This window comes from Lathyrus oleraceus, chromosome 6, assembly GCF_024323335.1.
Source record: "Lathyrus oleraceus cultivar Zhongwan6 chromosome 6, CAAS_Psat_ZW6_1.0, whole genome shotgun sequence".
Classification (NCBI taxonomy): Eukaryota; Viridiplantae; Streptophyta; class Magnoliopsida; order Fabales; family Fabaceae; genus Lathyrus; species Lathyrus oleraceus.
In genome coordinates, this window is record NC_066584.1 from 193,229,391 (window position 1) to 193,250,534 (window position 21,144).

The 21,144-nt window shown below is 34.5% G+C and overlaps 1 protein-coding gene and 1 long non-coding RNA gene across 3 annotated transcripts; both read right to left on the reverse strand.

Annotated features, from left to right (window-relative positions):
• Window positions 1-275: 275 nt before the first annotated feature.
• LOC127093147 (uncharacterized) lies at window positions 276-4,990 on the reverse strand. Of its 2 annotated transcripts, XR_007792440.1 has the most exons (7): window positions 4,731-4,990; window positions 4,574-4,624; window positions 4,161-4,212; window positions 3,825-3,883; window positions 3,579-3,624; window positions 3,209-3,484; window positions 435-584 (listed from the first exon to the last, which is right to left on the reverse strand). XR_007792440.1 is itself a non-coding variant. In XM_051032048.1 (6 exons), the coding sequence occupies exons 1-6, from the start codon at window positions 4,854-4,856 to the stop codon at window positions 442-444; spliced, it is 477 nt and encodes a 158-aa protein (XP_050888005.1). In that variant the 5' UTR covers window positions 4,857-4,990; the 3' UTR covers window positions 276-441. The 2 variants fall into 2 exon arrangements, 1 of the variants encoding a protein (XP_050888005.1); XM_051032048.1 differs by lacking the exon at window positions 3,209-3,484 and having other exon boundaries at window positions 276-584.
• A 12,765-nt stretch (window positions 4,991-17,755) lies between these two features.
• On the reverse strand, window positions 17,756-20,138 carry LOC127094095 (uncharacterized). The gene is made up of 2 exons (XR_007792615.1): window positions 19,568-20,138; window positions 17,756-18,068 (listed from the first exon to the last, which is right to left on the reverse strand). It is a non-coding gene; the product is annotated as an uncharacterized LOC127094095 (long non-coding RNA).
• Window positions 20,139-21,144: the final 1,006 nt, after the last annotated feature.

A 21,144-nucleotide genomic window follows, 5' to 3' on the forward strand; every position in this document is an offset into this window, starting at 1 on the left:
CCCCTAACTAAACTAACTACGCCTACGAGACACCATTAAAGAATAGTGTCTAGTATTCTAGATGAACAAACTAAATACACACCAAAATGAAAAAGATTCAGCGCATGAACTCGGATATACAATAACACTAATACCCGTGCCAACAAAATACAATCATTTTTGTAAAACCATAACGAAATGCAAGTTTCTTATATAAACTAATAGCTCAGTTTGAACAGCACACAATACTGTTCAAAATGGATTATTGCAGCTTGAAAGTAAATTATAAATCATAATTACTGTTCAAAATGGATTATTGCAGCTTGAAAGTAAATTATAAATCATTATTATTTACATTATAATCATTTCCAGAGGGAGTAACAAAAAGACATGATCAAAAAATAATAGACAAAATTGCAAACGGTAATGTGTCGCGCTTGTGAAAGCACCTGAAAGGGATCATCACAGCCGCTTGAGATGCTGATTATTGGAATTGTAGTTCTCTTCAATATGCCGGGTGGGAAGTGAGATTCCATAGTGGGATGCACTTGAGCTTGCATAATAGGATGTCACTGTGAGTTGGGCAAACTTTGGAAGCACATAACCTGAAGATTTCACAATTAACCAGCCATATTATAAATGGATAGTTAAAGATTATAGTATTGTCAACTAACTACAAGACTTTAAACAACTTTAAGTGATATTTGCCTACGGAAACTATAACGCGTAACAAAAACCAAATAACATTCCAATGTAGATATCAGCATAAACTAAGTAATAGAGAATCATGATTGGGTCTGACTCAACTCTAAAATCGACTTTTGAGTTAGACCCAAGTACAATTGTATCAAAACCTAATTCAGAATCTGTTACGCCACCTGTTATTCAGTCTTCGCTATCAAGCCACCTACTAATTATATAATGCACTGAACCCAACAGTGATAGATGTGAAGGGTGTGTTAAGAGCCCTGCATAGGATGGAATAAGGTCTAAAAATATGTTTATAAGTAGGGGCATCCCTTACCGTGAGGGCAGTCCAATGTTTATGAATTAAGGAAGTCTCTATATACTCTTATTTAAACCCATCGTCCATAAATATATCAATTTTAATGTCAATGCAATGACAACAAATTCGTAGAAGACCAGCAATTCTGAAAATTTATGCTATGCTATTATGTAGAAGTTCACCAATGTATTGATCTCTCTATATGCCTATGGAGATCAAAATTTATCATAACATAATATACTGTTATGATGATAGTGAAACAGCCATTAATCAGGCCACCGTGTACTAAATTAATTATAAACTTTATTGTATGCTTAATCCACCATTATAAGGAAACTGATAAAGAGAAGAACTAATTCTAAACACATTTTAAATAAAATCAATTTGGGAAAGTAACGTGCTTCTTTCAGTTTGAACTTTATTGTATGCTTCACATGTCAAATTCACCAAATAGCAAATAATCAATTCAAATATTCTGAAAATACAAATAGCCTTATTGCAGATTTTGTTTGTAAAATCAAAAGTACAAAAAAACATAAAACACTGAGAAAAATAATCATGTTAAAGTCAAGGTTGTCAAGTTATACAACAACTAAGTCTTATCTCACTAATAAGAATGTAGAAGTGATAATAATCTCTTTCTCAAATGTTCTGGTGGACTAGCATATATGTGGGTAGATCAAAACCAATTTAGAAGAAAAAGCATGAGCCAACCTGAATCATAAAGTCACGTTTGACCCAACTCTAAATCATCTCTACTGCTAAATTTTGTGATTGGACCAGAGGCACGGCTTTGTCCAGGATATCCCAGTGATGTAAGGGTGACTAGAGACAAGGTGGCTGGTTTGAAATCGTTTTTGGGCTTGTGGCTGATAATTGAGGTTAAACTCTCTCATTCAAAGTTCATTGTGGCTGATGATTGAATGAGATTGTATGCTATTTTGTTTAAAAAATTTGTTAAACACTCTACTCTCCTCAAACTTGTTTGTAGTTGCTTGCTGTTTCCTACAAACTGCATTTTACTATAGGTAGCTAGCAGTCGATGTTAAGCACAATAATTAAAACATGTCTTTAGCAGCTGATGGAAAGTGAATAATTATAAGTTTGTCCATCATATTATGTCCTGGGTCGTTAACTTGAGTCATCTATTTTGACCATGGGCTTTTTCGATTCAAGTTTTATTGAACATTAGTTGTGATTTTAGTTAATACTAAATTTGTAATGCTTAATATTTACAGATATATTTAAGTGAATATATCTTTCATTGTACATACATAGGATCTTAAGATCTATGTTACAATCCCTCTCTTCGCACATTTTACTTGATTCTTACCCTCGAAAAACCCGGGTAGCCTCTTGAGATTGAAAACACTGATTCAGATCAATGTTATTAAGGCCTTTCATTACACCAAACCCAAATTTCAGCATAACAAAGTGACAGATGACTGACTATGGCCAAAGTAAGGCAACTAGCAACTATAGTAAACACGAAGTATACCAAAAAAAAATGTAGAATACAAAAAATAACTATTTGCTGATGTCAAGATCAATAAACTAGAAACACATTGCACTTCAAGCGCCTAAAACATTAATTTAGCAGCCCTAGCACCACTAAAGAAGATGCAGTCACAAAGAAAGAGAGAAATAGGATAAAATAAAATAGATAAAGGATATAGGGTTTGATAGGCAAGGCCAAATCGCTAGCTTATAGTGGATGCTTAAAGCATACAAGCTCGTAGGATTAAATTTGAGTTGTTTAACAATCCTTCTTTCACGAACTTATGGCATTTTTGAGAGGTAACAGCATATAACATTTGAGCTTATAGTATTGTGTTTTCTATCAATTTAACCCTGTCGTTTTAATTGAATTAATTTAAATACTAATTAAAAATGTCACTTTATGTCCTTTTTTATTGGTTAATTCAACTACTAAGTTTACCAAACAATTCAAATTCAAATTCAATTTGTTAGATTATATGTTATCAGTTACTTTATCCACTATAAACTCGTGCTATAAGCTAGCTTAACCACTATCCACTAGTTTTTGCCAAACATAGTCATCAAGGGATTGGTGAATCCTAATAGAGAAAAAACTGGAAAATTTATTTTAGATTATTTTTGATTTTAAACTTTTATAGTGATGTATTATTGTGAACGTAACAATTTAGTTTTCTACTCATACATTTTATAGAAAACTCTTACTTTTTATTAACGTACCCGTACCTTGTTTTTTTTTAAATGACGTATCCCGTACCAGTACCGGTACCCGCACCGGGTACCGTACCCGTGCCTATGCATCATAGCTTTCAAGATATAGCCATTGCTGGTCGGCAGCTGCCGCGTAAAAGTTGAAACGACAAGGCCAACCAACTAGTTTTGTAAAAAACCTTCCACACCATACAATCATGGCCACCATTCTAGAACATGATTCAAGAAACAAAAAGAGGGGACAAACCCTAAAATTTTCTTCATTTTGTGAAGCATGAAGCAACTCTACAACTACCATACAGTAGTTGTCAAACATTCAGCTGTGTTTAGTGTTGAAAATAAAGGCAGTAAAAAGTATAATAAACAGGTATGTAAATAGAATTACCTCCAAATGCAGCACTTGCTCCTGAAAATATCAACAATGGAGGGATCTATGGGAACAAATTAGAAAAGAAGGAGGTCAGATATAACCTACAATCAAGCTCTATTGCACGTCAATGCATCTAATTATCTCAACATTTAAAAGCGTGAAGATGAAACCAACTACTATGGCATAGACATCGGGCTCCACAAGCACAAATCCATGTAATTTAAATTTGCAAAGTACTCAAGTCAATAAAGGTCTACATACCCCAACAAGAAAAGGCAGCCACTTCGGTCCTTTCAGACGATTTTGAAGATATGGCAACCCTACAATATTAAAGAGCAATATCTTAAACAAATTAGGTATTTGGATTTAACTTTAATCCATTATCAGAGTAAATAACAAGGCGGCCCCTTAGGAAGCAAAAAAAAATGTTCAGCTTTTCCTACAACTAAATGACCTGAATGGTTTTTAAGTAAAGACAATGACACAACACTTTCTTGTCTATATATATTATATAAGAACGTCAGTAACCAACACTATATCACATTTAAACTCAAGCTATACATCATTAAGTAGAGAACCAAACCAAACCAAAATTACCTCTATTCAAACCATGAACTGCACTAATCATTCCGCCAAACCCCGAGCCAACCTATTCAACCAAAAGCTCAAAATAAGCACAAGAGAACTCATACAATAAGAATCTATAATTCTATATAGCACTGACACTCAGATTGAATGTGTGTCTAACATGTTTCCATGACACCAACACAAGTTTTCAAATTATTACTGGTGTTGACAGGCACGGTAGCACCTACACCTCTGAAAAAGGTGTGTCCGTGTCCGAAACGGACACTTGTGATTACATCCAATTTATTCACTTTTCAAATTATTATCGACGTGTCATTATAAGTGTCGTGTTTCCGGTGTGACGGGTCAATACCAGGTATCCATCTATAGAATATTAAGATTTCTAAACACAAATCGAAATGAATTTATAGGGAGATACTCACGACGGCAGTGGCATCATGCAAGACGGGAGTAATAGTCCATTCACCTCTTTCCTAAACAAGCACACGATTACAAAAAAAAAAACAGTCAATTTCATTGAATCAAATAATCAAACACCTAATCCGCAAGACGAAGAATAAAGAAGAAAGAGATACTCACGGAATTAGGATTGAGAAGAGATAGACAACGAGGGCAACGAGCAGAACCAAGGCCAGGGTTTATGGTTGGATCGTGGTGGAGATTTCCATTCCTCAGTTTCTCTTCGTACACCTCTCTAGTACCCATTCTCTTCGTAAGGATTCGGAGAGCGGTGTTGCTGGCAGAAGCTGATTCACTTAATATATAGGTTTAGATGTAAATAGCTAGAAAGGGTTACACGGTTTATAAGTCCATACTTCTGCTGGTTGATATATAAGTATTAAGTGTGGATTCTATAAAAACAAAATTATATAAGGTATTGCAAAATATTGCGGTATTAAATTTTTAATTGGGAAATAAGATTAAATACAAGAACATAATTTTCTTAGAATTTAATTGATATATTTTGATAGTGTAAAGATTTTTTACACTGTTAATTATAATCATTGATTTATTTAATATGTTTGACTTTTATTTTAACAATTTAAAAAGTAATACAAACGAATGATTGTGATGTATTGACAGTGTAAAACTTTTTAGTGACCGTGCATAACAATTAATCTCATTTTCTAAAAATAAGAGTATTATTGATATGGATTTAGATTATAAAATTTTAAGTAAATTTTAATGATATGTTTCTTAATTTGTTTTGTATGGAAGTTGAATTAATTCAGTGTAGATTAATGATAACTTTCTTAGGAAATGTATTAATCAATACGAAATAATTAAATAAATTCATCTCAATAGCAATTGTGTTATTTTATCGAAATGGTAGTTGTGTGATTTAAAATAATTATGAGAGGTTTTTAGATTGATTTTGCGAAAAATAATTACGCGAATAAAATTTAATAAAAGTTTAGATAATGAAAATGCAATTAGATTTTATTCAAATTATTTAATTTTTTTCGTTGATGATTGTGCATTATTTAAATCAAATTGACTTTATAATTTTATGGCGAATTTCCTTGATATATAGCTCACTAATTTTGACAGGAACTCTCTAATTTCTTAGACGAATTTGAAGTAAAACTAGACGATCTACAAGCGTTAGTTATCTAGCCACAGCTCATAATTGTGTATTCCTAATTAATTACTAAGTTGAACAATTGCTTTATATCTGATCGATAGACTTACAGTCAATAATCTATACTCATCTAATTTCACTTTATGCGTTCGTCAACACACAAAGAGCATTAAGAATAAAAGCAATTGAATAACAATTATAAAATCAAAATATTCAAATAACATCAAACAATCATATGATCCAATAGAGTAAAATCAAGTTCGTCTTACCTAATCAAGAGAAATTTAGCTACTCATAATGATACAAATCATTACCATGATTTTTTATGAAGCCTTCATGAAAATCAAGGAAGAATAATATCTTCAATAGCTCTAAAACTTTCTAAATTCTCACTTGAGAAATCTTGATCATAACTTTCTATCATCCAAAATTTAGAACCCTTCCCAAAATCTCCTTTTAAACAGTTAAAATATGTCCATAAAGTAACTTATCGTGCACACAATGCTCCAGATCGGACACACAATGTTCAACCAACTCACCATCACGCATGTGTTGCATTATATCATGCACACGGTGCCTTTTTCTTATTTCATTGTGTACATGATGTCACACGATCCTCACACAATTTTTCTAATAGCTCTCTTGCTTTTTGCTTTCAAATTTTGTACTTTTTTTTTCATTGTTGCTTTATTCTTCACTTGATCAAATATTGACCATATCTTTTTCATTTCCTCTTTATTAGCTCAAAAACACATCAAATTGATAACAAATGCTTATAAAAATTACGTAATGACAGAGTGTCATCACAACCCCAAACTTGTTTCATTCATACCTGTGAATTTCCTCAACTTTTTGCACATGCCAAACCAACAACATACACTAATTATAACAGAGTTAGGACTTTCATTCCTTACCTTAACTCAATGGTGTGGACAAGAATATGTTTAAATTTATAAGCACATGTTTTGAAGCAAAAGAGGCTCAGGCAATCCTCAAAATTGCACATGAAAACACATCTAAGGTTCGTGTATCAATGTTGCAGCTCCTCACAACTAAATTCGAGAACCTAAGAATGAAGGAAGATGAATCCATATCAGACTTCAACATTCGCCTTCATGACATAGCAAACACTTTTTTTGCCTTATGAGAGAAGATGTCTAAAGAAAATTTGGGCAGAAAAATCCTCGGATCACTACCTAAGAAGTTTGATATGAAGGTTATAACTATTGAAGAAGCACAAGAGTTAAGCAGCGCCAAGGTTGATGAACTTATTGGCTCTCTACAAACCTTTGAGATGGCTATAAATGACAAGTCGGAAAAGAAGAAAAGGAGTATAGCCTTTGTATCAAACACTGAAGAAAATGAAGATCAATTTGAGAAGAATACTGAAGAAAGTCTCTCAGATGTTATAGCTCTCCTTGACAAAGCCTTGAAGAGAGTGGACAGAAGATCGAGGACAAATGTCAAAGGCAAAGGGTCACACATCTTCAAGAACATTAATTTTCGGTGCAAGAGCAAAGATGAAGACAAACCAAACAAAGGAAAAAAGGAATATTTTGTCATGAACGTGAAGATTTTGGTCACATTAAAGCTGAGTGTTCCACGTTTTTAAAAAAATGGAAAAAGGGAATGTCAACTACTTGGTCTTATGAAGATTTTAAAGATGAGAGTGAAGAAGAAACAGCTAATGGTGTGGTGGCATTCATTGGAAAATTTGAATTTGATAGTGAGTCTAGGGGTGAATACATCTCTGATAAATAGTTAGTTGAAACATACAAACTTTTATACATCAAGTGGGAGTAAGCAAGCATGGTAGGAGAGAAACGGAAGAAAACTATAACTGCTCTCCTTCAGGAAAAAGAGAAACTTGCTTAAACCATCATTGGTCTAGAAGAGGAGGTCACCCTTTTAAATTCCAAACTAGAAAATATGACAAAATTTGTCTGTATGTTGAACAACGGTTCAAATATGTTTGATGAAATCCTATAAGTTGGGAATATATCAAGGAATGTAAAGGGAATGGGATTTGACTACAGCTCCATGAGTGTAATATCCCATATTCCCTTAAATGCTCAATTAGTTGTCAGTTGAGATCAATTGAATTCCTATGTAAATTATCTATTATCATTTGTAACGATTAAAGCTCCTTTGTGCTCTAAATGTTGTCAATTGGGACCAGTAGAGTAACTAGTGAACTCTGAAGGGATTAATTATGAATAAAGAGACATACCAATATTAATAATTACAAGAGAGGACATTTTTGGTAACATTAATAATTGGTCAATTGGTGTTGGAAGATGAAATATCAATTGGGATATTTTGTTACTTCTTAATATTATATATATATATTATATATATATTGTGTGGTAGAGAAAGAAAAGAAGAAAATGATAAGAAGTAGTAGGAAGAGATAAGAAGAAGGAGAGAGTTATCAAAAAAGGGAAAAAGAAGAGAAAGAGAAAGAAAGAGGAAAAGGAAGAAGAGAAGAAGAAGAAAAGAGGAAGAAGATGGAAAATCATCTTCACCATGGTATATGGAAAGGAAAATAAAAGAGGAGTTATTTAAGGAAAGAAGCAAAATTCACTTTCTGGGCAATTTCGTGAGTGGTTAACCGGTTAACACAGAAACAAAATTTAATTTCCTCTTTGTACAAAATATGTCACCAAGGGGATTTGAACCCAGGATCTCCTTGGAACTGTACATGCCTTACCACTAGGCTAGAGAAGTTGTTGTTGAATGCTTATGCAATGAATAAATATTAATCTAAATCTTGATTAAGATAGATTAATGAATTAATTGAGCGTTATAACTCTGTTTTGGATGCGAACGGATGCGTTAGAAAGATAACAAAAAGGGCTATTATTATTGTTCCATGTTATAAAATATTATGTGATTTATAAATGCCATGAATTTTATCATGATGAAAATTAAATATTGTTGTTATGTGGAAAGTGAAGTAATATGATTAAAAACTTTACAAAGATGAGTGAGGAAACCTAGGAGAATAATGTGATTAATAACTTAGAAATATGATCTAGGTTATGGAACATATGTGATATATGTATGAGAATACGGTATTCATTCGTACGACGCTTATGTGAGGTCGTGGACGAATTGTTGCCATGATTGAGAATGAGACGCATTGTATGGAACATGCCATGTTATTATTTGTGTATCATGGTGAATGAAGTCACCTATGATTATGGAACATGCCATGTTATTATTTGTGTATTATGGTGAATGAAGTCACTTGTGATTTATGAATTTGTTATGGTTCGTGGAACCAATGATTTGCGAAACCGATCATGTATTCAGAATGTGTGTTTTCTGTGATGGTACACATCTCTATTTGGTATGCTTAGACGTGTAAGCATTGGGATGTGGGACCAATGATTCGAGCCTCAATTGGGTTTGAGCCCCAACCATGGCGGACATGGGGGAAAGGTGGACACCTATGTGGGTTAGAGTCCCATACGGTGAAAGATACCCTAGGTGGGTTAGAGTCCCATACGGGTGACGGTCGCTTGAACTGGGGATTAAGCCTCATAGAGGACCCGATATCCACCGCGAAAGTCGAATCATACGAGCATGCATGAACCGGGCCTGGCTTAGACATAAGTCCGTCCGGGAATTGATGCGTCGTGATCTGAATAATGATCGTGGTTGAGTTATGAGAACTCAGATGCATGTTGCCATACAATTGCGAGATAGTTCCCCATCGCTCAAGTCTTCGTTCCCTTGTTGACTTGAGTTGGATATGAGTTGGATATGAGTTGAATATTGATTAGAACCCTGTAGAGCCGAGTGGACCCATAGGATAGGAGAACTCACTGAGATTATTATCTCACCCCATCATTGTTGTTATTTTTCAGGTATTCTTTATAGGTTGGATCTAAGAGAAACTGTTATGGATGTTTCAAGGGTTGCTGTTTAGCATAATCTTCCGCTGTGGAGTGGTGTGCAATGAAGATATTGTACATAGTTCTTAGATTTTTATTGTTTAGGCATTATTGTATGACATGTTCCATTGATGTTTTAGTTTGGACATGTATATATATTGATGCCATTAGGCACTTATGTTGTGACAGTACCAAAATTTAACACTTGTATGATATTATTCTAGATATATATTATACGGGTTGTTACAGTTGGTATCAGAGCAGGTCGATTCTCGACCTAGCCTTGAAACATCATAAGTAAATCTATTCCTGCCTCATATGTGTGTTTAGCCAACATGATTCTTAATATCACTGTATGTAGTATTGAGCCTGATCAACCTAATATTATGTGCATGGTAGGTAGGATCATGGTTGAGCGACCACGAGGACTCCGAAGCGTGGGTTGAACTTGTGCTTTGAGAATAGGCTCAAGCCAAGAGTTAGAAAGTAAGGAGAACTTGATGGCCCAGTTGAAGTTTCAGAGGAGTTACGATTTGGGTATTATGGAATTGAAGAGTAGTGTATCATCCAAGCGATTATGCGGTGTTAACAGAGTTAAGAAGTTGAGGATCTCTATTGGATGAATTGTCAGAATTTTGAGGAATGATTGAATTTGTTAGTGGAATAAGATGCACTCACTAATATGGAATAAGTATTGCGAGTGATTTTGTATGGTAAAGGAGGAAGGGTGCTTATGTTACGCATATGTTATAAGGTCTGGAAGTGAGGTAGTGTATTAGTGTTTCAGTTTCTAAGGCCACTAAAATATTTTGGAAGAACAAGAGTAGTTGATGGAATATATATGTATTTGGAATGGTACCTTGCAAGTAGTTAAAGACTTGAGAGATAAGGACGTTCAGTTTTGTTGGGGGCCTAAGGTAGTGGTGAAGTCTAAGGAGAAACTCGAGGACATGGTTGTCTGTTCCAAGTGAAACATGTATGAACCAATGAAGGTTAGAAGATAAACCATGTATGTTCAATCTTAGAAGGGAGATCGGGTTCAAGATAGCTAGTTAAAGGTTTAGTGTTAGTGAGCAACTGTAATGGAATGATGAATTACCTAAGGATCAAGTATAAGAGTTTGTGTTGGAGAGAGATAACGCCCATTATATAGTAATGGAAGCTCCAACGGGTTTTGGTTGTATGAGAACTGATTGAGGATAAGGGCAATTAAGTTGGATTTAAGGACTTCTAGTAGAATGGTTTTTGTAATTGGAACGAAGAGAATTACCATAGGGAGACAAGTGAACACCGAGTGCGGAAGTAGTGTGGATGTTGCAATACAACTGTTGTAATGGGGCACATTTTAGATAGAGGCACAATGGGACCATTAAGATTCATTAAGACAAAGTTATGGGCGTGTAGTTGATGATTGTTCACATCGAGGATTTCTAGAGTATGTAGTGTGTAACACCCGAGGTCGGAGAGGCCGAAGAGTGGTTACATGTAACACCCGAGGGCGATGGAGTGGTTGTCGATGCATGATGCATGACAATGAGACACTCCTAGCAGCTTCTAGGGGAAAAACCAAATTCACATCGGAATGAGAGAGATCCTGAGGCTGTGCAGGTATGAGACTACATGGTTGAAAGAAGGCTTATAAGGATTAATTGGTACTACCTATATCAACAAGATGCATCTTCTTTTCGGTATCCTAACCAATAAGAACTCCATAGTTAAGCGTGCTTGACTTGGAGTAGTATTGGGATGGGTGACCTTCTGGGAAGTTTCCTGGAAAGCGTGCGAGTGAGGACAAAACATGTTAAAAAAGGCCCGTGTTGATTTGTGGGGTTAGTTGATAATCCTGAAAGCAGTCTGGGGTGTTACATAGTGGAATAGAGGAAGTTAAACCTTGGTCTTAAGAGAAGTATGTAGCATTATGGTCATAAGTAAGTGTAGTGGATTCCTTGTCTTGAGATGGATGTAAAGTAACATACATTTTGTTGAGCAGTGAGTCTTGTATTCTAAGAAGTGGAATATTTTATGTTGTAAGAGTTTATTGGGGGGCAATGAGGATTATTCGTGGGAAGTTATAGAGACAAGTAACCCCGGTATGATGCAGTGTGTAGTAGGTATTGGTTTAGAAGAAAATTTCAATCATAAGTGTGTGGCAATGATGAGGTTCATCTTAAGTGCATTTTATTTGGATTGAAAGAGTAATATTGGCTTATTGGAAGTCGGGTTGTTATTTATCTTCTTGAGAAGTATTTGGTTGGTTGGTTAGTCGTGGAGTATAAACATTCACACCGTGTTGGAGCTAAGGATGTCTTAAATGTCATAAGTGTACCGTTGTGGATGTACAAATCGAGGATGGAGTTACAAGTTACCACAAGTCAGATTGGTAGTTTTAAAATTGGGATTTCCGAAGGTGTAGTGCATAGTTGGTCACCTGTAGAGAGTTCATGGAAGTCAGACGCGTGGGAAAACCAACCTGGTAGACCATGCTCAGTTTAAGCGAGTTTGGGAAGTACCACTATTATGATTATGAATAACTGTACGGAACGGATTTGGAAGAGACCTACTAAGTGGTGATCTGGAAGAGATTAGCTAGGTATGTGGTATAATTGATAGGGTGTGAAGCGGTTGGTCATGGTATGAAATTGATTGATTCATTTGGATTCATAGCCTTAGATGTAAACTCCCTGAGAGTGGTAATGGATGTGTACGATGATACTCTACCCTATCGGAAGGATTCATGAGTTATACTTCCCAGGAGGAACGAGAATCAGTTATTCCTACGGTTAAACATGTAACTCGGATGGTATGTTAGTAAGAGCATGAGCTAAGATTATGGAAGGTGGGACATAATGAAGTTTATAAGATTATCGGTGTTGAGTGGTATATAAGAGGAATTAAGTGGGAGCAAGTTTAAATGTTAATCCAATATTAGAATGAGATTGTGATGGAAATCAAGAAGTTTCGGGAGTCCATGAAAGAAGGAAAATTGTTAGCAAAGATAAGTTAGAAGAATAAGTATGTCAGAGACTTGAAATCGAAGAGAAGTCAAGTGTTGGTCTAAGACGTTGATACAAGGATTGTTTGTTTGTTGAGTGAAGGAAATTCGGGGGCGAATTTCAATTTAAGGGGGGGAGAATGTAATATCCCATATTCCCTTAAATGCTCAATTAGTTGTCAGTTGAGATCAATTGAATTCCTATGTAAATTATCTATTATCATTTGTAACAATTAAAGCTCCTTTGTGCTCTAAATGTTGTCAATTGGGACCAGTAGAGTAACTAGTGAACTCTGAAGGGATTAATTATGAATAAAGAGACATACCAATATTAATAATTACAAGAGAGGACATTTTTGGTAACATTAATAATTGGTCAATTGGTGTTGGAAGATGAAATATCAATTGGGATATTTTGTTACTACTTACTATTATATATATATTGTGTGGTAGAGAAAGAAAAGAAGAAAATGATAAGAAGTAGTAGGAAGAGATAAGAAGAAGGAGAGAGTTATCAGAAAAGGGAAAAAGAAGAGAAAGAGAAAGAAAGAGGGAAAGGAAGAAGAGAAGAAGAAGAAGAAAAGAGGAAGAAGATGGAAAATCATCTTCATCATCTCATCTTCATCATCACCAACTTCATCTTCTTCTTCTACTAGGTGAGTTCTTAGTTTAGTTATAGCTTTGGGGATAAATTTCATGAAATTGGGAGTTAGGAATTTATGATATATATATTATATTTGTTAAATTGATGATTGATATAGGAAGTAGTAGGAAGATATAAGAAGTAGTAGGTAAAAATGGTATGTGAAAATAAAAGAGGAGTTATTTAAGGAAAGAAGTTACTGAGAGAATTAATTTGAAATTGGAATTTTTCCTCTTTTTACAGTGTTAACCGGTTAACGCGTAGCAAAAAAAATTCACAGAATTTAATTTCCTCTTTGTACAAAATATGTCACCAAGGGGATTCAAACCCAGGACCTCCTTGGAACTGTACATGCCTTACCACTAGGCTAGAGAAGTTATTGTTGAATGCTTATGCAATGAATAAATATTAATCTAAATCTTGATTAAGATAGATTAATGAATTAATTGAGCGTTATAACTCTGTTTTGGATGCGGACGGATGCGTTAGAAAGATAACAAAAAGGGCTATTATTATTGTTCCATGTTATAAAATATTATGTGATTTATAAATGCCATGAATTTTATCATGATGAAAATTAAATATTGTTGTTATGTGGAAAGTGAAGTAATATGATTAAAAACTTTACAAAGATGAGTGAGGAAACCTAGGAGAATAATGTGATTAATAACTTAGAAATATGATCTAGGTTATGGAACATATGTGATATATGTATGAGAATACGGTATTCATTCGTACGACGCTTATGTGAGGTCGTGGACGAATTGTTGCCATGATTGAGAATGAGACGCATTGTATGGAACATGCCATGTTATTATTTGTGTATCATGGTGAATGAAGTCACCTATGATTATGGAACATGCCATGTTATTATTTGTGTATTATGGTGAATGAAGTCACTTGTGATTTATGAATTTGTTATGGTTCGTGGAACCAATGATTTGCAAAACCGATCATGTATTCAGAATGTGTGTTTTCTGTGATGGTACACATCTCTATTTGGTATGCTTAGACGTGTAAGCATTGGGATGTGGGACCAATGATTCGAGCCTCAATTGGGTTTGAGCCCCAACCATGGCGGACATGGGGGAAAGGTGGACACCTATGTGGGTTAGAGTCCCATACGGTGAAAGATACCCTAGGTGGGTTAGAGTCCCATACGGGTGACGGTCGCTTGAACTGGGGATTAAGCCTCATAGAGGACCCGATATCCACCGCGAAAGTCGAATCATACGAGCATGCATGAACCGGGCCTGGCTTAGACGTAAGTCCGTCCGGGAATTGATGCGTCGTGATCTGAATAATGATCGTGGTTGAGTTATGAGAACTCAGATGCATGTTGCCATACAATTGCGAGATAGTTCCCCATCGCTCAAGTCTTCGTTCCCTTGTTGACTTGAGTTGGATATGAGTTGGATATGAGTTGAATATTGATTAGAACCCTGTAGAGCCGAGTGGACCCATAGGATAGGAGAACTCACTGAGATTATTATCTCACCCCATCATTGTTGTTATTTTTCAGGTATTCTTTACAGGTTGGATCTAAGAGAAACTGTTATGGATGTTTCAAGGGTTGCTGTTTAGCATAATCTTCCGCTGTGGAGTGGTGTGCAATGAAGATATTGTACATAGTTCTTAGATTTTTATTGTTTAGGCATTATTGTATGACATGTTCCATTGATGTTTTAGTTTGGACATGTATATATATTGATGCCATTAGGCACTTATGTTGTGACAGTACCAAAATTTAACACTTGTATGATATTATTCTAGATATATATTATACGGGTTGTTACAATGAGCAAAGAAACAAAAGTTCCCACTAAGAAGTTGAAGGTGTCAATAAACACAAGAAAGGGGGTTTAAATTAGGTTTCTAAAAATTAATGTTTTTTTAACTCAACACAATCAAACAGTAAACACAAACAAGAATAAATAACATAGTTATTTTTATATTGGTTCGTTGTTAACTAAGTTACCTCAGTTCCACCTGCCAAGGTGATTTTGCCTTATCAACAAGGACTTAATCCACTATAACCAAACTGATTACAAACACAGAAAGACTACTCGTCAATCTCTTCTCAAGTATATCATGCTAAAACCTAGTCACTCAAGGAATACAACTGAATAAATGAGATTACAAGAATGTGTTTACAAGATTGCTTATAATAAAGCAAAATAACACAAGTATTGAGTACAATGAATTTTTGTCACACAATAATGAACAAAAGCTCTATGTGTGTTTTTATTTCTCTATACACAATAATATTAAGTTCGGGTAAATCCTTGTGTAGTAACTACGAATTAGCATAGAGAATTAGCAATAACAACTAGCAACTTGTCAAATCTTCCAAGTTTCTTTTATATAGGCAATGAAAAGATCCGTTGGAGGGTAAAATTGGATGACGTCACACGCCAAATCTTATGAATCAGAACCTGTTAGCAAAATCTACACACTAGACAAAACCATTAGGGTATAAAATTGTTTTCTAAGAAATAATATATTATTATCATCAAAACTAAAGGCCTGATGCAGAACCAAATCTTGTTCTTATAGAAGTTTGTTCCCCCTGAGAAGAAAATTGATTTTATAATGGTGAACCATATGTCTCAATAACCTGCTAAACATATGTACCCAAAATACAAAGGAAACGAGAACTCTTTTTGGAAATGTCATCATTGTTGGAGATGTGGCAATATAAGGCCCTATTGTTATACATCGTATGGATATCCTCATCCCTATAGTAAACCAAGGCTCAACAAAAAAAAGAGGCAAGAACATTCAAGAACGGAAAGTGTGGAAACCCAAAGAAATATCCAAAAGTCTCATAGCTCATACATCTCTTAGAGTTTGCTCAAGAGAATATTAGTACTTTGATAGTGCACGCTCTAGGCATATGACTGTAGAAAATAACTATCTAGAAGAGTTAAACCCTTACTCCAATAGTAATTTACTTTTGGTGATTGAGCTAGAGGAAAAATCAAGGGTATAGGAAAACTGGTATGTCCAGATTTCCCTTGCCTTGATGATGTGTTGTTGGTAGAAGGATTATCTGCTAACTTGATAAGTATTACTCAATCATGTGATTATGGTATGGATGTGAACTTCAACAAATCAAAATGCATTATTACTAGTAAAAATCAAGAATTTTTAACGAAAGGTTCTAGGTCCGAAGACAACTACTATATATGGATATCTCAAAACAAGAATCAACCTTCAATATGCTTGATATCGAAGGTAGATGAGACCAAGCTACGACACTAAAAACTTGGTCATCTCAACCTCAAGAGCATGAAGAAGATCATATATGAAGAAGCTATTAAGGGATTACCAAAACTCAAGTTTGAAAAAAGGAAAAATTTGTGGAAACTACCAAAATAGGTAAGAAAACCAAGATGTCTCACAAGAAGCTCAAATATCTTACCACCTCTAAAGTTCTTGAGTCACTACATATGGAACTCATGAGGCCTATGCAAGTGGAAAGTTTGGGTGGAAAAACATATGTCTTTATGTGTGTGGATGATTTTTAAATATACATTTGGATTAATTCTATTAGAGAAAAATTTTACACTTTAGATGTGTTCAAAGATCTATGTCAACGTCTCCAAAGAGAAAAAGGGAGTGACATATTAAAAATAAAGAGTGACCATGGCAAGGAATTTTAAAACTCTAAGTTCTCTGACTTCTGTTCCTTTGAAAGGATTGGTCATGAATTTTTAGCACCTATCACCCCTCAATGGAATGGAATGGTTGAGCATAAAGGTAGAATCTTGCAAGAGTCAGCTAGAGTCATGTTGCATGCCAAGAATCTACCTTATTATTTTTGGGCTGAAGCCATGAAGACAGTGTGGTGTCATATTCACAATTGTGTGACCATAAGATTTGGAACCAAAGCAACTCAGTATGAGCTTTGGAAAGGAAGAAAATCCAATGTCAAATACTTTCATGTCTTTGGTAGCAAGTGTTATATCTTGGCAGATCGTGAACAAAGAAGAGAGATGGATCTTGTCATACCCCAAAATTTGCCATACTTTTTCAATTTTTTCTGGCTTATTGCTCATTCTATTTGCATATTCACATGCCTTAGTCATCCATCAAAATAAATTCATTTACAGTTACAAATAACATCATTTTGTTCAAAGGTTCCTTGCTATTTAAGTAGAATTTGCAAGCTTATGGTCATCATGGTTCATCTGGACATTTTTTATTATAGGTGCAACAAATTGGTGTTCGATCTTGTTTCTTTGGTTAAATCCTCATGAAACCCAATTCTTGATAATTGGAATTTATGGATCATATGGTTTGCATCATGGTATTGGATTTGATTACGGGTTTACTTGGTCATCCATGGAGGATTGATTTTGACTGATTAATCTCTTTATGGTCTTGTTCATTCCACTAGTTCATTATTTATATGGTTTGGATTCAAGGCAAGGTATTGTGGTTCATTCAAGATTCAAGATTAAATTCATTTCAAGGCATTCAAAGTATTCAAGTTTAATTCAATTACAAATCAAAATCATTTTGGAGGGAAAATGTGTTTCTTATAATATAAGTCACATGTTACAATTCAATGGGTTATTTCCATTACAAAAGCAAAAGTACAATTTTTTTTACAAAAAATGTTACTTTGACCTAGAGTTGACTTTTGGTCAAATAGTTTATCAAAGTCAACTAACTATCCTAGACCTACTCTTATTCATCTTCATCATCTTCATCATTATCATCTCCATGATCTCCAAACTTCCAAATGCACCCCATGTCATGTTCATTTGGCATCACCATGCTATGTTTGTACTACCTACAAGATCGGTATAATAGCTCAACACCAACATCAGTGCAATCCAAATTGAATGCAATCGTAAGCCAAACATAACACAATGTCAAGGGAACCATCTCTGCATATACATTCCAAAACTCTAACCAATATTAACTTCTAATTTTTAATACAACTAACACTTCAATTGTTAATTCAAAAACACCAACACCTAACAGTCAAACAAAATTAACTGACAATCCTAACTAAGCTAACTCGAGCTTGACCAATGTTACCACTTCACTAATATTTAATCAACTTAGCATTCTCAACTAAACATTGGACCATAACAAAGTCAAAGTTAACATTTAAAATCAATTAACATGCAAGATCAATACGTTAGCCACATTTTATAGCAGCTAGTGAGTTTTTCAATTGATTTCAAGGTATCCATAACCTAGGCATATCATTCTAACATCCATCAATGCAACCATATTTTTTAACTTCCATGATAATCATTAACCTACTAACAAACACTTCAACATTCCAAACTAGTTTAACATCAGACTTATTAACAATACCAATAAACATAACTCTAGCCATTAAGTCCAAACCGAATAACAAAGCAAAATAATTCAACATCAATAGTTTAGACTTAGTTTACTAATTTTCCCCACTTTAATTAGCTGTAGAGTTAACAATAACAAAACATCCTACAAAATTTAACTACATATTCATTATAGTAACATTTACCCATAACAAGACATATTCATCCATTAAGTTCTATGACACTTAAATGACATTAACAAAAACCAACACAACTAACTGATTTTCTTTTGTTGCCAATTAACTTCATGTAATCCCTCACTAGTTGACTAACTATTTTTTAAATTACAACTGACAAACTTGTAACTAATTTCAATCTCTAATTGTTTTATTCTAATTCAAAATCTAACTGTCAACTAATTATAGCTAACAATTCAGCTTGTAAAGTCTAATCTCATGTCCTTAACATTAACTCCAAACTAACCTAATTGATTTTTTTTCACATCTAACTCATCTAACTTAATTCACCATCTAACAGTTATTAACATACCTTTAACAGTGTCAATAACATCTAACAACTAAACTTAACCGAGTTTTAACAAAATTTCTTAACAGTGTCATGACTTCTGACCAACATTGCCTTAGAAAATCTAATATAGGTACTTATCCTAACAGACCTGACCGGAGTACCCTAATCAGTTACAAGCTCAAGCCTCTATAAATTCAATAATCACCTTCTTCAATGAGATCAATCACCACAATCACTCATCACTCTCCCAGGCTCTCTCTCCATCTTCACCTTCTTGTGAGAGCTTCAATTGAAACTCTAAACAATTGAGCTAAATCCTCACCATTCTCTCAATCTACATGTAAGAAATCATCAACACAGCAACACCAATCACATAGTAATCAACAATTTTGAACCAACAGACTAAAGAAGAATTGAAGAAGAAAAAGAAAGAATCTAAGCGGGAAGGAGTCGCGATGTTGAAAGTTACCTGAAGCTTCTTCCATTTTCATCTTCATCTTCTCAAACTTCTACAAATCTGGGGCCATCCTCTGCCTCATAGGTAAGATCCTTGTCTCCTTCACCAATTTGTGTTAATTGTGTTGCTATCATGTAGAACTAGGCTCGAGGAATCAAAACCCTAACGATTTAGGCTTTGATTCCTCCTCTACAATATTAAATTTTGGAATTCATTTCTTAGGGTTCATAGTTACGTTGCTTAGGTTTTAATCGGTGATTGCAAGTTATAAAGAAACAATGATGGATTATCAAAGGGTAAGGTTGGGCGAGCACTATGATAGGTGTGAACGTGTTTGCACCTCCTCCGCCACCGGAGGCGATTTTCAATGCAGCTAAGTTTCTCCTGACCTCAAGTGACCTTTGAACGTGATGTGATAATGAACAAGTGAAATGCTATTCTGAAGCCTTTACCTTCCCTTGGATGAGGCGTTTGGGATTAGAAACCCCAAGCCCACGAAATTTCTTACCATCACCCATACCTACTACAACACACACACCTTGCTTGGCTAAGCTTCACAAAGCCTTCGGCTTCTGCATCAGGCCCAAACAACTTCCTCACTACACAACTTTGCTTACTTAAATACACCCATGCCTTTACTTTTTTATGATTTATTTTTTCTTTATCTTTTTACTTATTTTTTAAATATCTTTTTAGTAAAACCTTTTATTACATTTTATTTCGATAAAAAATACTTTGAAAATGCAATATACTTAGATTTAAGATTTTAGATTTTAATTTCTTAATCCATACTTCGAAAAATAAGAAAAACAATGTGTAGCGGTAAATTCATGACCACTGAGTTATTGGTTAGCTCAAAGTCAATAAAACCAGAGTTGCCACCGCACTTTTATTGTTTCCAAAGGAAAAGGGAAAAGTACGAACAAAACTCAAAGATAAGAAGTTTTCAAATCAAAACTAATAAAATGTCAGAGATTACAAGTAAGGGGGTTGGTTACACAGAGGGAAGGTATTAGCACCCAAAATGTCCTAGGGAGCCCTTTTTTGTGTGAAAGTGTTTTAGTTGGAAATATGTTTGCTAAAAAATAGAGTGAGGGAATGAGAAAATAATTCATTATTTACAATTTTGTGTTTGACAAGTCCTTCGGTCTTATGCCTACGTACCAACATAAAAATGAGGGATCAAAAACTCGTAGTTCATGGTAAAAATTTCAAAGATGTGTGGATTGATTTTAACAAAAGCTTAAAGATCTTTTGTTATCAATGGGAGAATACTCAACCAAACATCCACCGATAATGAGGGCTTTACAACATTTAAGAGGGATGGCTCCAACTTGGATTTAACCAACAAGTATGCCATTAACCCATAATAAATGGAAAGTCTTACAATCAATATATCCTGGAATGGGAGAATTATATCTCAACCAAAGATAACTCAAACCTAAATGCTTCATTTTGAAAAAATTTAAAATAAAAAGGCACAAAGTGGCCAAAATAATTAGATGAGGTTGTTATCTCTTTCTTGTCCTTTTGAAAATAAGGTCAATATGATTAAGTTAACTCACAAGTTTGATTAAGAAAATACTTTG

What these genes read in the sequence shown, in the direction of transcription:
- LOC127093147 (XM_051032048.1), bottom strand. Translation starts at nt 4,856, where the DNA reads ATGGGTACTAGAGAGGTGTACGAAGAGAAACTGAGGAATGGAAATCTC. An exon ending in CTCTTCTCAATCCTAATTCC is followed by an intron (nt 4,625 to 4,730) that starts GTGAGTATCTCT and finishes GTGCTTGTTTAG; the next exon opens with GAAAGAGGTGAATGGACTAT. An exon ending in AGTTCATGGTTTGAATAGAG is followed by an intron (nt 3,884 to 4,160) that starts GTAATTTTGGTT and finishes TTAATATTGTAG; the next exon opens with GGTTGCCATATCTTCAAAAT.